This window comes from Phaethon aethereus, assembly GCF_964289735.1.
Source record: "Phaethon aethereus genome assembly, chromosome: 14".
In the NCBI taxonomy this organism is placed as follows: Eukaryota; Metazoa; Chordata; class Aves; order Phaethontiformes; family Phaethontidae; genus Phaethon; species Phaethon aethereus.
Window position 1 is genome coordinate 945,455 of NC_138590.1, and position 11,071 is coordinate 956,525.

At 56.7% G+C, this 11,071-nt stretch overlaps 2 protein-coding genes across 2 annotated transcripts; one reads left to right on the forward strand and one right to left on the reverse strand.

The window, feature by feature from the left end:
- Positions 1-2,206: 2,206 nt before the first annotated feature.
- TMCO6 (transmembrane and coiled-coil domains 6) lies at positions 2,207-9,152 on the forward strand (the record flags this gene model as incomplete). Its single annotated transcript, XM_082006349.1, has 12 exons — positions 2,207-2,285; positions 2,893-3,017; positions 3,268-3,377; positions 3,511-3,694; positions 4,953-5,057; positions 5,696-5,781; positions 6,345-6,461; positions 7,158-7,269; positions 7,358-7,532; positions 7,678-7,772; positions 8,340-8,507; positions 8,988-9,152. The coding sequence occupies 12 exons, from the start codon at positions 2,207-2,209 to the stop codon at positions 9,150-9,152; spliced, it is 1,521 nt and encodes a 506-aa protein (XP_081862475.1).
- Positions 9,153-9,564: 412 nt separating this feature from the next.
- NDUFA2 (NADH:ubiquinone oxidoreductase subunit A2) lies at positions 9,565-11,006 on the reverse strand. The gene is made up of 3 exons (XM_082006295.1): positions 10,900-11,006; positions 10,624-10,730; positions 9,565-9,680 (listed from the first exon to the last, which is right to left on the reverse strand). The coding sequence occupies exons 1-3, from the start codon at positions 10,998-11,000 to the stop codon at positions 9,589-9,591; spliced, it is 300 nt and encodes a 99-aa protein (XP_081862421.1). The 5' UTR covers positions 11,001-11,006; the 3' UTR covers positions 9,565-9,588.
- Between the last annotated feature and the right edge of the window lie 65 nt (positions 11,007-11,071).

Below are 11,071 nucleotides of genomic sequence, written 5' to 3' on the forward strand. Positions count from 1 at the left end.
GCAGCCCAACACTGTGAGGGGCACTTCTTCACTCAAGGTTGGCTTCCTTGGCAAGCTGGCTACTTGGCTTGGCCGAGGAACTCCCATCACTTGCCCCATGCTCCTTTGGCCGCTGGTGGCTGTGCCTACGCAAAGGTGTTAGGGCTCTCCATCAGTGAGCAGAGACCACCAGGCATTTGGAAAGATCTGTCAGGGACTTTTTCTTCCCTGGGAATTTCTCTGCCTATGCTGGATTCCAGAAAGGGTTTCAGAAAGGCAACAAAACTGTGTGGATAGAAGATGCAATTCCCAGTTTGTTGTTAATGCGGGATTACAGAGAGACACTATCCGTGCGACAACAGCTGGGGCAGGAGCTGCCTGTCCCACACACTCTGGCACGCTGCTGCTGGGATGGGTGAAGGGACGGTCTCCTTTTGGTCGTTAAATCTGCTGCAGCTCCTTTTCTTGTTCCTGATGTCTCAGGTGGAGTGCTGCACTGCTTTGCTGCCTTTCCTTGAGCAATTCCTTGTGCAGAGGTGTTCAGGAATTCCATGATTCCTTTTCTCCATACTCGGGTTACACAAAACTGCTGCCGTGTGCATCGTGGAAAAATCGTAGCAGCCTTTCTGAGTTCTCCTCACTAGTCCTTTTGGGGAGGTTGGCAGCTCTGTCTGGGCCTGGTACCTTTTAATTGCTCACTCCTGGCCACCAGCTGCAAATTCCTCTAAATGCTTTTCTGGGGAAAAATGAGTTGTTCTGTCTTGGTGGCCAGCCACAGCCCGCTTCAGAGACATGTGGGTTTGGAGCCATCTTTTGGGTGATGACTTTCTTGTTCTCGGCAGCACCATGGAAGATCCCAGGACACCAAGACCCATTGTTTTATCTTTCTGGCAAGTCTCTGGGCTTTTTAGTCTTCAACAAACATGCAACCCAGCCCTGTGGGGGCTGCGCCCGGAGGCTGGCTGGTTTCAGCCCTGCGAGGCCAGAGGAGTTCATCCTCTGGCTGGCTTCCCCCCGCCACGCACACGCGTCTCTAGTCCCCACGTGCAGGCCCTGCACCCCGTCCCCGGAGCCAGCGCCGTGACCGCTGACACTGCGGAGGGTCACCACGCGCTCCCCGCTGTCACCGAAATCGGGAATAAACCTCGTAACACCAATGTAGTGTTAAAAGGCAGGCATTCTTTATTCACGGCGCCGGGAACACGGGGGATAGCTCCTCCTAAATCGTGTTCGCTCAATCAGTTCAAAAATCAAACATTTATAGGTCTATGATTACAAGATTAATACATATTCATCAAGTATCCATACAATGGTTGGTTAAGTATTCCTCACCTACCATGTAAACGATCACGCATGCTCACTATAATTTCTTGGGATTTTACTTCCTTAATCTTTTGAGTCGGAGGGTTTCTTGAGTGGGTGGTCTCTGAGTCGGTGGTCGCGATCTCCCCCTGCCAGAATTACCTTTCCCACAAAGCTCACTTAAACTTGGCAACACTCAATAGGCTTTCACGGGCTATCGGCCCAATATGCAATCATTCACCCCACAGTCCTTTGTTTTAAGACAGGACTATAGAATGAATAATCACTTACCCACCGTACCATAGAACTGACCAAGGTATTCCTTCTTTCTGACTACTTGTTATTAGAACAGAACATAATCCCATGATCACAATGTTACACTTAATTCCTTGATAATTAAATCAAGATGGGAAGGGTCAGGTGAGTCCTCTAGCAGCACTGCTGGTGTATAACACTGATGCATAACCTATTCCTATAGTTACGTCTTTTATTACTATCCTATTTTCTAACTATCGTTTGATTTCCCCATCACCTTGGTTACACCGCGACCCAGCCGCGCAGCGGGGCCGGCCAAGCTCCATCCTGAGGCTGCAGCAGCAGGACAGCGAGGGGTGCCCCGGCAGAGCCCATGCTCCGGGAAGGGAGCCTCGGAGCTGGGGAGGCAGCAGGGTGCCTGGGCCCCGGCCCCCGGGGCTCCTCGGGCTGCGGCCGGACCCGCCGGCCGAGCCCTCGGCGGGGACAACAGGGCCCCGGCCCCCCCGCCCGGGGCCGCCCGGGGACCGGCCGGCGGCCCCGGCCGGCGCCTCCGCGCTCTGGTCCTGCCTGCCGCCCCGCCCCGGGCCCGGCCCTGCCCGGCCTCCTCCCCGCGGCCCTCCCCGCCTTTCTCCCGCCCCGGCCCGGCCTCCTTCCTCCTCCCCCGGCCGCCATGTGGGGCCGGCGGCGGCGCGGGGCCGGCGGTTGCAGCGCGGAGGAGCTGCGGACCCGGCGGCGGGAGCAGGAGGCAGGTCCGCGCCGGGGCCGAGGCCGGGACCGAGGCCGGGACCTGCCCGGGCGGGGAGGGGGCGGCGCGGCAGGACGGGGCCGGGCCCTGGGCCGAGAGCTCGGGGCCGGAGGGGGCCGGGCAGGTTTGCGGGCCCCCACCGTGAGTGGTGGGGCCGCTGGTGGGACCCCCCGTGGCCGCCAGCTCTGCCCCACAGCGGGGCCCAGCCTGAGCCCCGGCCCCCCGCCCCGTCTGGCCACGCATCCTGGGGGTGCACAGGGTGGTCAGCATCTGTGGGCTCCCTGCCCGACTGGGAAAGCATTTTAAACCCACGTGGGTTTTCTGCCCTGGATGCCCCATTTCCTCAACCACCTCCCAGTGCGGCCGCTCTGGTCCTCACACCTCTGTCCCGCTTCCGTACCGGTTTGCCCAGCTGTGGCTTCGCACGTTGATGAGCGCCCGGCCCCACAGCCCTGCAAGGTCGAAATGCACTCGCCACCTCGTGCGTCCCTCCCTGGCTTGTGCAACGAGGAACTGGCAGCTTTTCCCCGTTTAAAGGAATAACGCTCTTTGGTGGGATGGAAAAGCGTCTTGACCTAGGCAGGTGGTGACAGGGACTGATTCGATCACAGCTCTCAGGAAAGCCCGGCGGCAGGAGCAGCTGGTCAGCAAACGGCTTCTGCGGGAGGACACCGCAGCAGAGGAGGGTGGACAGGATGGAGCAGGGATCATGCCGGACCCTCTCTCGGAGGATGAGGTGAAGAGCATGACGTTTTCCGTGGTGATGGGGGTCCCTGGCGTCTTCCCCAACCGCTAGGCATGCGGAGGAGCCTGGGTGGAGGTGGGTTTGGGGAGTGTTTTCTGCGACACTGCCAGACACAGCGAGGAACAGCAAGGTTCTTGGTGACCATCTTTGTGCCCTGGGTTTCTTTGCCTCTGGGATAAGCGGGATGAAATCTTAACCCTGGCACTGCTTGAAATTCACTCATCTTTTACTTTTCGGATAGGTTCTTGAGCTGCTCAGAGGTGTGCAGAGGGGTTCAGAGGACAGGAAAAGATCACTCAGCCGCCTCCGCTGGGCTCTGCAGAACAAGGAGACCCAGCAGAAGTTTGTCAGGTCAGCCCAGGTTTGGCACTGCATGGCTGTGTCATGTCCAGAGTGGCCCTTTGTCCCAGTTGTTGTGTGGGTGAGCTGGTGTGTGGCCAAGGGTGGGAAGGGAGGAGTGACAGCACCCTTTGTGTTCTACCAGGCTGGACGGCAGCATCCGGACACTCATCGGGCTCTTCACCAGCAGCCTGGCTGACATGCAGATGGAGGCAGGCCACTGTCTCCATGAGCTCTCCCACTCCAGTGACCCTGCTGTGGCTGAGGCATGTCTGCCAGTGACCTCCTATCTCCTCACCTACCTCTCGGGACACAGCGTTGAGTTCACAGTAAGATCCGTGCTTGTGTTTGCCAGGGCTCTGGCAGCTGATAATCCTTTGGTAGCAGTTGGGTGTTGACCTCTTTTGGCTAGCCTTGGCCTAACATGGCCACATAGGAGTGCTCGTGGGAAGGGGCCCTCTGGAAGTCCCTAGCCCAGCCTTCCCCTTGGAGCAGGACTGTCCCTGGTGCTAGTCCAGGGCAGCGTGGCTTTGTCTGGCCAAGTCTTGGAAATATGGAGACACTCTTCACTGTGCCCTGACCCAACGCCAAGAGGAGTTTGGTTGCATCGTGTTTGCACCTCCTCCAGGTAGCTGCAGGCTGTACTTAAATGCTCCCAAGCCTCATCCAGGCCAGGCAAATCCTCCTGCCACAGCCCAGGACACAGTGGTTTGCCCCATATGCAATGGGTTCCTCCTCTTGAGCCCCAGGCTGCGTTTGGGGAAGCAGGGACTGCAGGCTCCATCATCAGATGTATGGTCTGGCCTCTTGATGCAGGCTGGGCCTGGACAGGAGGTACCTTGGTGTCTGTGTAGTGGGTAAAGCAGAAATACTAGGTCAGTTTAGGTGTTTTAAAGGATCTTGGAAAAGTGAAAGAAATGAGCAGCTGCAGGCTGGGATGCAGGGACAGCTATTTTGTCAGCATACCTTCATGCAACAAGCAGACAGGCTTTCGCCCAGCTCGGGAGGAAGAGCAGAGTACCTGTGGCTCCAGGCTGTGCTGTTTGATCCAGGCAAAGGAGCGAACAGTTGGAGTAGCTCTGGGATGCCTGTGTGTTTCGCCAGCAGCCGAGCAGCACACCTGGTGCAGCACTCCATTGAGAAGCAGACAGGATTGTTGTCCCAAATATATTTGGGACAACAGGATCAGAGCTAAGGGACAAGATGGGAAGCAACCCCAAGGTGATGATAACATTTTAATCCAGCACACAGGCAGTCTCCAGGAGAGTACTGTGGAATTAGAGGGGTCCCAGGGAAATGTCATAGCAATAATTAGAAGCCTGAAAAACCTCCAAAGTAGAAGTGATCAGATCCCAGCCTGAGAGAGAGAGAAAAAGGATAAACTGAAGTTCATCTGGCTGGGAATGGGGTAGCTGGAGAGTCCAGCATTATCCATCTATGTTTATCCCTCTGATGACAGCTTCTGCCCCGCTCAGGGAAAGCGTGTGCCCTAGTCCCGGGGTACAGGGACCCAGAGGCCTTGCTGGCTACCCAGGGTCCTGCTGGGGAGTACAAAGGAGATGACCTGCTCTCTCGGGTATGTTTCAGGAGCTGTGTTTGTACACACTGGGGAATCTGGTAGTGGAAAGTGAAGCTGTGAGGAAGCAGCTTCTGCCTCAGGGCATCATTCCAGTGCTGGCATCCTGCATCCAGGTGGGTGAAAGAGCTCTTCCCCTGCCCTGCCTCAGAAAGACTTTTCTTAGGCACTTCAAACACTGGCTGTCAGTGCCTCCTTCCAGCTGTGGCCATGAGTGGAGACCCCCCTGCAGAGGGTTGTTGTTCCCTTGCAGGTGAGGGTCTCTCACGGGCTCTCCTGCACGTCATTTTTGGGGCTCAGGTCACCACCTTGTGCTCTTCTCCAGCTGAATCTCTCGCATCCATAACTGTGGCTTGCAGATAAACAGTCTAACACAGGGAGCCACAGGCTTCTCCCCTCTGTATGGCTTGGGCAGCAGGAAAATGAGGCCAAGATAGTGAGTGGGGCTGTCATGTGCAGATCTGAACGCCCAAAGCAGCTCTGCTGCTGCATTCAGGCTCCTGCATCCCTCCAGCTGCAGCCCATGTGAGTATGGGGAGGGTGGACAGCCTCAGCTTTGGTGTGGCCACAGCTTGCTCTATCACGCCCAGTCCCCTGCTGTGCCCCCTCTTCTGCAGGCACAGAAAGGCTGCGCCACTCAGCTGCTTGGTTTGGTGTACAAAGAGGTATTGCCTCCTCACCAGCACAGCAGCTGGCACCCCGGGATCCTCCTGGCTCTGTCACACGGGATTAGCTTTGTTCTGTTTGATTGCAGTCCCCACACGAGGCTGTGCTGGAAGGTCTGGGCTACGTCCTCTCGCAGCTCGTCCAAGCCAAGGAAGCCCCCGCAGAGATCATACCGTGAGTCCGAGCCTCTTAACTCTGAATCAGGATGGGCCCTGGGGCCTGGCGTGGTATTTGCATGCCAGGGACAATGACGCCTTTCCCATCACAGTGATGCTAATAATTCTGAGCAGAATCCTACCAGAATTATGGAGGTTTTGTTGCAGATCAGAGTGCGGGGCTTGACTCTTTTCCCTCAGCCTCATCTGAGCAGACAGCTCTGGTATTTCGGTAAAGGACAGTGTTGAACAGGGTAGACTTGCAGGGAAATTCTGGCTGTATTTCTGCGAAGGAAAAGATCGGCTTGACAGCCCCCAGTGCCAAAAATGTGACCCCAGCCAAGGTGTCCTGAGTATCCCCAGGCCCTGCCATGGACAGGGAGAGCTTGTGGTGGGCCTTAGTGGTGCCTGAGGCTGCAGCCCTTAAGTAAAAGTCTCTTCCAGGTGTGTTTCTGGAGCATGCAGAGCCCAGTATGGGGAGAGCAGCTCCCTGCTCAGCAGCCAGGGCTAGTGTCTCCCTGTCAGTCTGTCCTGCTTGTGCTCTGGCCTGTGCCTCCGTTAACTCTGCCATTCTGCCCCCAGCTTGGTTCTGGACTCTGTTCTCCCCCAGCACATGCTTCGACTGGTTTGCTCCAGCCTCAAGGCTGGGACAGGAGCAGCCGTGGAGTTTGCATGGTGTCTCCACTACATCATTTGTAGGTAAACGTGATTTTTCTCCTCATTTTGAGTTCCCTGGGGGCAGCCAAACAGAGAGGCACGAAGGCATGGGGTCCTGCAGGGGGTCCTGGATTGCCTCCCCTCACCCCTTTCCCTTGGGGAAAGCAATTTCCGTGCCATCCTGGGCATTCCCACTCTCATATGTGAGCACACACATGCCGTTTGCAGGATCGCCGAGTTCCTTTACAGGGTGGTAACAGGTGATAAGGGTGATAACCAGAGGAGGCTGTTCCTAGTCCTCTGAAACGCCCCCCAGTCACCTCCCCACATCTGGAGTTATCCCCCACACTCCCCAAGGCAAGCTCCCTGGACCCCTGAGCTTCTGGGGTTGGCCCAGTGTCACCTGGCCAGGCTGGATGCTGCCAACAATCTCTACCTGCCTTGGCTTGGCAGCTCCAGTGCCATCTCTTTCAGCAGCCCCAGCAGACGAAGGCAATGTGTGGGTACTCAAAGAAGGATCAGGCTGTTGTTTCCAGACCCACATAGATAATGCCCGTGAATCTGTTTGCTGAGGGCTTTTAAACTTTCTCCTAAGCTCAGAGACAAGCTGCTATTCAAACATGAAATGAGCCCTACGGTGGTTCAGGAGAGTGCTTCCAATTTCCAGTTTGGCAAGGGCTGCAGCAGTTTTCCCTGCCTCAGAGTTGAGAGCAACCACGTTGTCCCTTCCTTTTGCAGCCATACAGCCAACGCAGCATTGCTGTCCCTGGGGGCCTTGCCTGCCCTTACCTCGCTCTTGCTCGACCTGGCATCTGAAATCCCCCAAAACGCTCCTGAGGGCCTGGAGCTGGTAAGATGCGGGCAGGGTGTCGGCCATTCTCAGTGTTGCTGTGGGGATGCTGCCCAGCTAAAGGGCTTTGTGTTTCCCACTGTCACAGCTTGTCTGCCCAGTGCTGCGATGTCTCAGCAACCTACTCGCAGAGGAGACGGGCTGCGAAGGCCAGATCCAGGATGAGCGCCTGCTCATCGCCCTCTTCCTCATCCTGCAGTGCTTCTTCCAGCAGCATCCATTCATCGTACCGGAGTGTCTCTGGCTGCTGAACAACCTCACGGGTGAGTGTCCCATGGGGCTGCCAGCAGAGCCAGAGCTGCTGCTGGGACCTGCCTTGATTGCTGGCAGACTCATGGCGTATTGTCTAGAGAGACCTCCCTCAGAAACCTCAATTTTATCAGTATGTTCCTTCTCTGCCCACCCTAGCAGATGAGCCCTTCTTCTGCTCCGCTTTGCTCTCCCTGGACTTGCTCCCGGCCCTGCTGCAGCTCCTGCCGTGTTCCCAGATGGCCAGTGTGTTGGTAAGACCTCGCCTTGTGCCCCAGGTCTGGGGCAGGGGAGCGCTGGACTTTCAGGAACATGAATCCCGCACACACAGTGCTCAGGTTGGAAGTTGACTTGGGGTGGTAGCAACAGCTTGGCAGAAGGTCTCATGTTGTGGTAGAGTCACCATCCACCTCCCCTGAAGTCACTACATCTGTATTTACCCTTGACAGAATCTTGTCCCAGCAGAAGAGGGGTCCCAAAGCAGGTGTTAAGTTGGGGCCAGGCCTGCCAGCACCTGGAGCAGGCCAGGAGAGGCTGCTGCCACCTTTTGGAAGGCCCTAAAGCTTTAGGGGGTCTTGGGGGTATGCTCTGCCCAGGGGTGGGTGGTATGGCTGCATCTGCTTGGCATGGGGATGAATGGAGAAGGCTTTTAAAAAGCATTCAAAACCCAGCCGGTTGGTGGGCACGTGGCTTTGGGGAAGCACTGGCAAGACCTCCAGGGAGGGCATGGGGAGTTCTTCAGAGCCCTCCCAAGCCTGTCAGGAATCTGCCCCATAACAAAGCCTACATTGCTCAGTCGTTCTCATGGCTTCTCCATCCAGGTCCTGACAGTTCTGTGTAATATAGCAGAGAAGGGTCCAGCCTACTGCCAGCAGCTGCACCAGGAGCCCACCCTGCCCCTGCTGCTGCCCACCCTCACGCTGCCTGACCCCGAAGTGGTGGGGCAGTGCCTTGAGCTGCTGCACCTCCTCTTCCTGCACTGGCCAGAGGTAAGAGCTGAGGGTGCCTGCCCCAGAATCAAGATCGTAAAGCTGGGGATGGGGATCATTATTTAAATAATACCGCTGTCAGTCATGGCCACACTAGCCGCAGCTCCTCAGCACCCAGAAATGTGCCTGAAGGGGGCCACTTGTGTGATGCAGAGGGCAGAAGCCTTCTTTTGCCTCTGGGGGGGTTCCTTTTCATTGAGAATGACTGGTTTTTGGGCCTGTTGGTTGTACCCTTTGAGGTTATTATGGGGGGGATTCTTTTCATTCAGTTGTGCTTACTTCAAGCTTTGGCAACTCCCATCCAGCAATGAGCATGGCTGGATCTACCTGGCTTAGGACTTTAGTGTCTGGTAGGGCTCTGGGGAATTCCTCCAGCCCTGTTCCCCAGGCCGCACAGTGGTGGCTCTGGGCAGACAGGATCAACTGTAGCAGCTACTCAAGTGGCAGCCAGGCAGCTCTCACCCCTCTCCTCTCGCACAGGCTGCTGCTGACTTCATCAGGCAAGGTGGGCACCGAGCCCTTGAGCAGCACCAGAACACCCCAGAGCTGCAGGAGCGGGCACAAGCACTGCTGGACATGGTCAGGCAGCCCCTGGGAGCCTCCACCTTCAGTCCCTGCCACACCACGTTGTCTGCCTTCTCCTAGGCCACGCCGCCTCCCTTCCCTCCCGCTGCGCTCCAAGGAGGAATAAACAGTTTGTTCACCCTGTGCCCTGCTTTCCCCAGGGCTGTTTAGGAGTCTAACTGCCTGCTCTAAGAACCAGTGCTGTCTGCACGGGGACGCTGGTCCTTGGCAAGATATGACTGTTTCCGTCCTCACAGCTACCAGCAGGCTGCCCCGTGCCTCCCCAGAGCTTGAAGCAGAGCTGACCCCGGGCAGATAGGCTCTTGATACTGGGGAGGTGGTGTATAAACCCTGCTGGATTTGCCATTGCCTCCAGCAGCTCCTTTGGGCTGTAAACCCAACACGTGAAGCTCAGGGTAAGCATGTTGCATTTATGCAATTGATAAGTTAAAGATACACATTTTACATTAAAGATCATCAGTCAAGTCTTTAGCACGCACATATTTACTGTCTGTCTTCACACCTTGCTTTTCACAATGTTCTCCAAGGCCTTGGCCACTTCATCCACAGTAAGGTTGTTCAGCGGCACGCTTTTCTCCTTTCCAAACTCTGCAGGAAAGACAGAGGATGAGAGAAGGGGCAGGTGCCCTGGTCCTTTTCTGGTGCAAGGGCAACCACAAAGCCCCGCTTTAGGTTTCCTAAGTGCCACTGGTGTCACAGCCCAGGCTCCCATCACCACCCTTCTGCACCCACCACTCCCCACTGTGCCTCCTTGTGCCCAAGTTATCACTTCCACCATCTCTTTTCTCAGCCCTTCCCTTGGAGAGAAGCCCAGACAGCCTAACACATTTCCTTGCCTTCTTCTGTTAACTTTTGCTGCACAGCAGCTGGGCAGAGGCAATCACCACATCCCAAAGCAACCTGGTGGCTTTTGGCCTGTTCACATCAAGATGCTCACCAACACTTCAGTAAAATAGTGCTGAAAAACTTGCTGTTCCTACAGCAGCCCCTAGCTGCGGGTCTATTTCCCTGCAAGTCACATACAAACAAGAGACAAGCACTATACGAGCAGGCTCTACTGGCCTGTTTGCTCGCACTGGGAAACTCGTGCTTAGAGTCATTTGCCTTAAAAGAGTTTCTAAATTATTTCTGTCCAGTCCAGTTGGCTTTGGGAAGAAAATGAGGCCTCCACAGAGGAGCTTTTCTGCACCCTCCTTGGCGTTTCACTGAGGACACAGTGAAAAGAAAGAACAAACACGTTTTTCTGTACAGGAATCCTATAGTGGTGGGAGATCACAGCCACGAGCTGGCAAACCACTTTCTGAGCCACAGGTCCCTTTTTTCGCTTCTCACCAGATCATGCAGCAGTAACGCACTTCTCTGAGGCCAAGATCCACCTTGCCTCGTGGACAGCTGCTCCCTCATCAATGTCCCTTACAATGTCTCTTAATCGCTGAACCTCCCCCCCCCACTCCGCTGCAGACCGCGGGGCTCTGGCGCTCGCCTCTAGCTCTCCTCAGCTGATGGCTGCCGGCGGGCACCCCCCACTTACCGTACCGAGCCCAGAGCTTGGGCTGGACACCGGAACACTCGCGGATCAGAATGGGGAAATCCGGGTTTGCCTTCTTCAGGGTCACGTAGTGCTGTTCAATGAAGTCTCTGGGGAGGGAAGGAGGAGCGGCTGATCCGCATGGCTGAGCCCGCTGGGACCGGGCAGGCTGCGGGCAGCCCGGCGCCTCAACACCCCCGGCCGGGCCCCCTCGTTGCCAGGGCCCGCAGGGCGGTCCCCCGGCCCCCACCTTGCTCTGCGCCTCCGGCCCCAGCCCACCTGACGCCGCGGCTGCCCGCGGAGCGCTGGCACAGGTGAATGCGGAGCTCCCGCAGACTATGACCCAGTCCGCCCCCGATGCCCCTCACAGCCGCCGCCATCTTCTCTCCGCTCCAGACAACAACATAGGGGCGCGGCTTCGGCACCTGCCAATCGCAACGTCCTCCAAGAG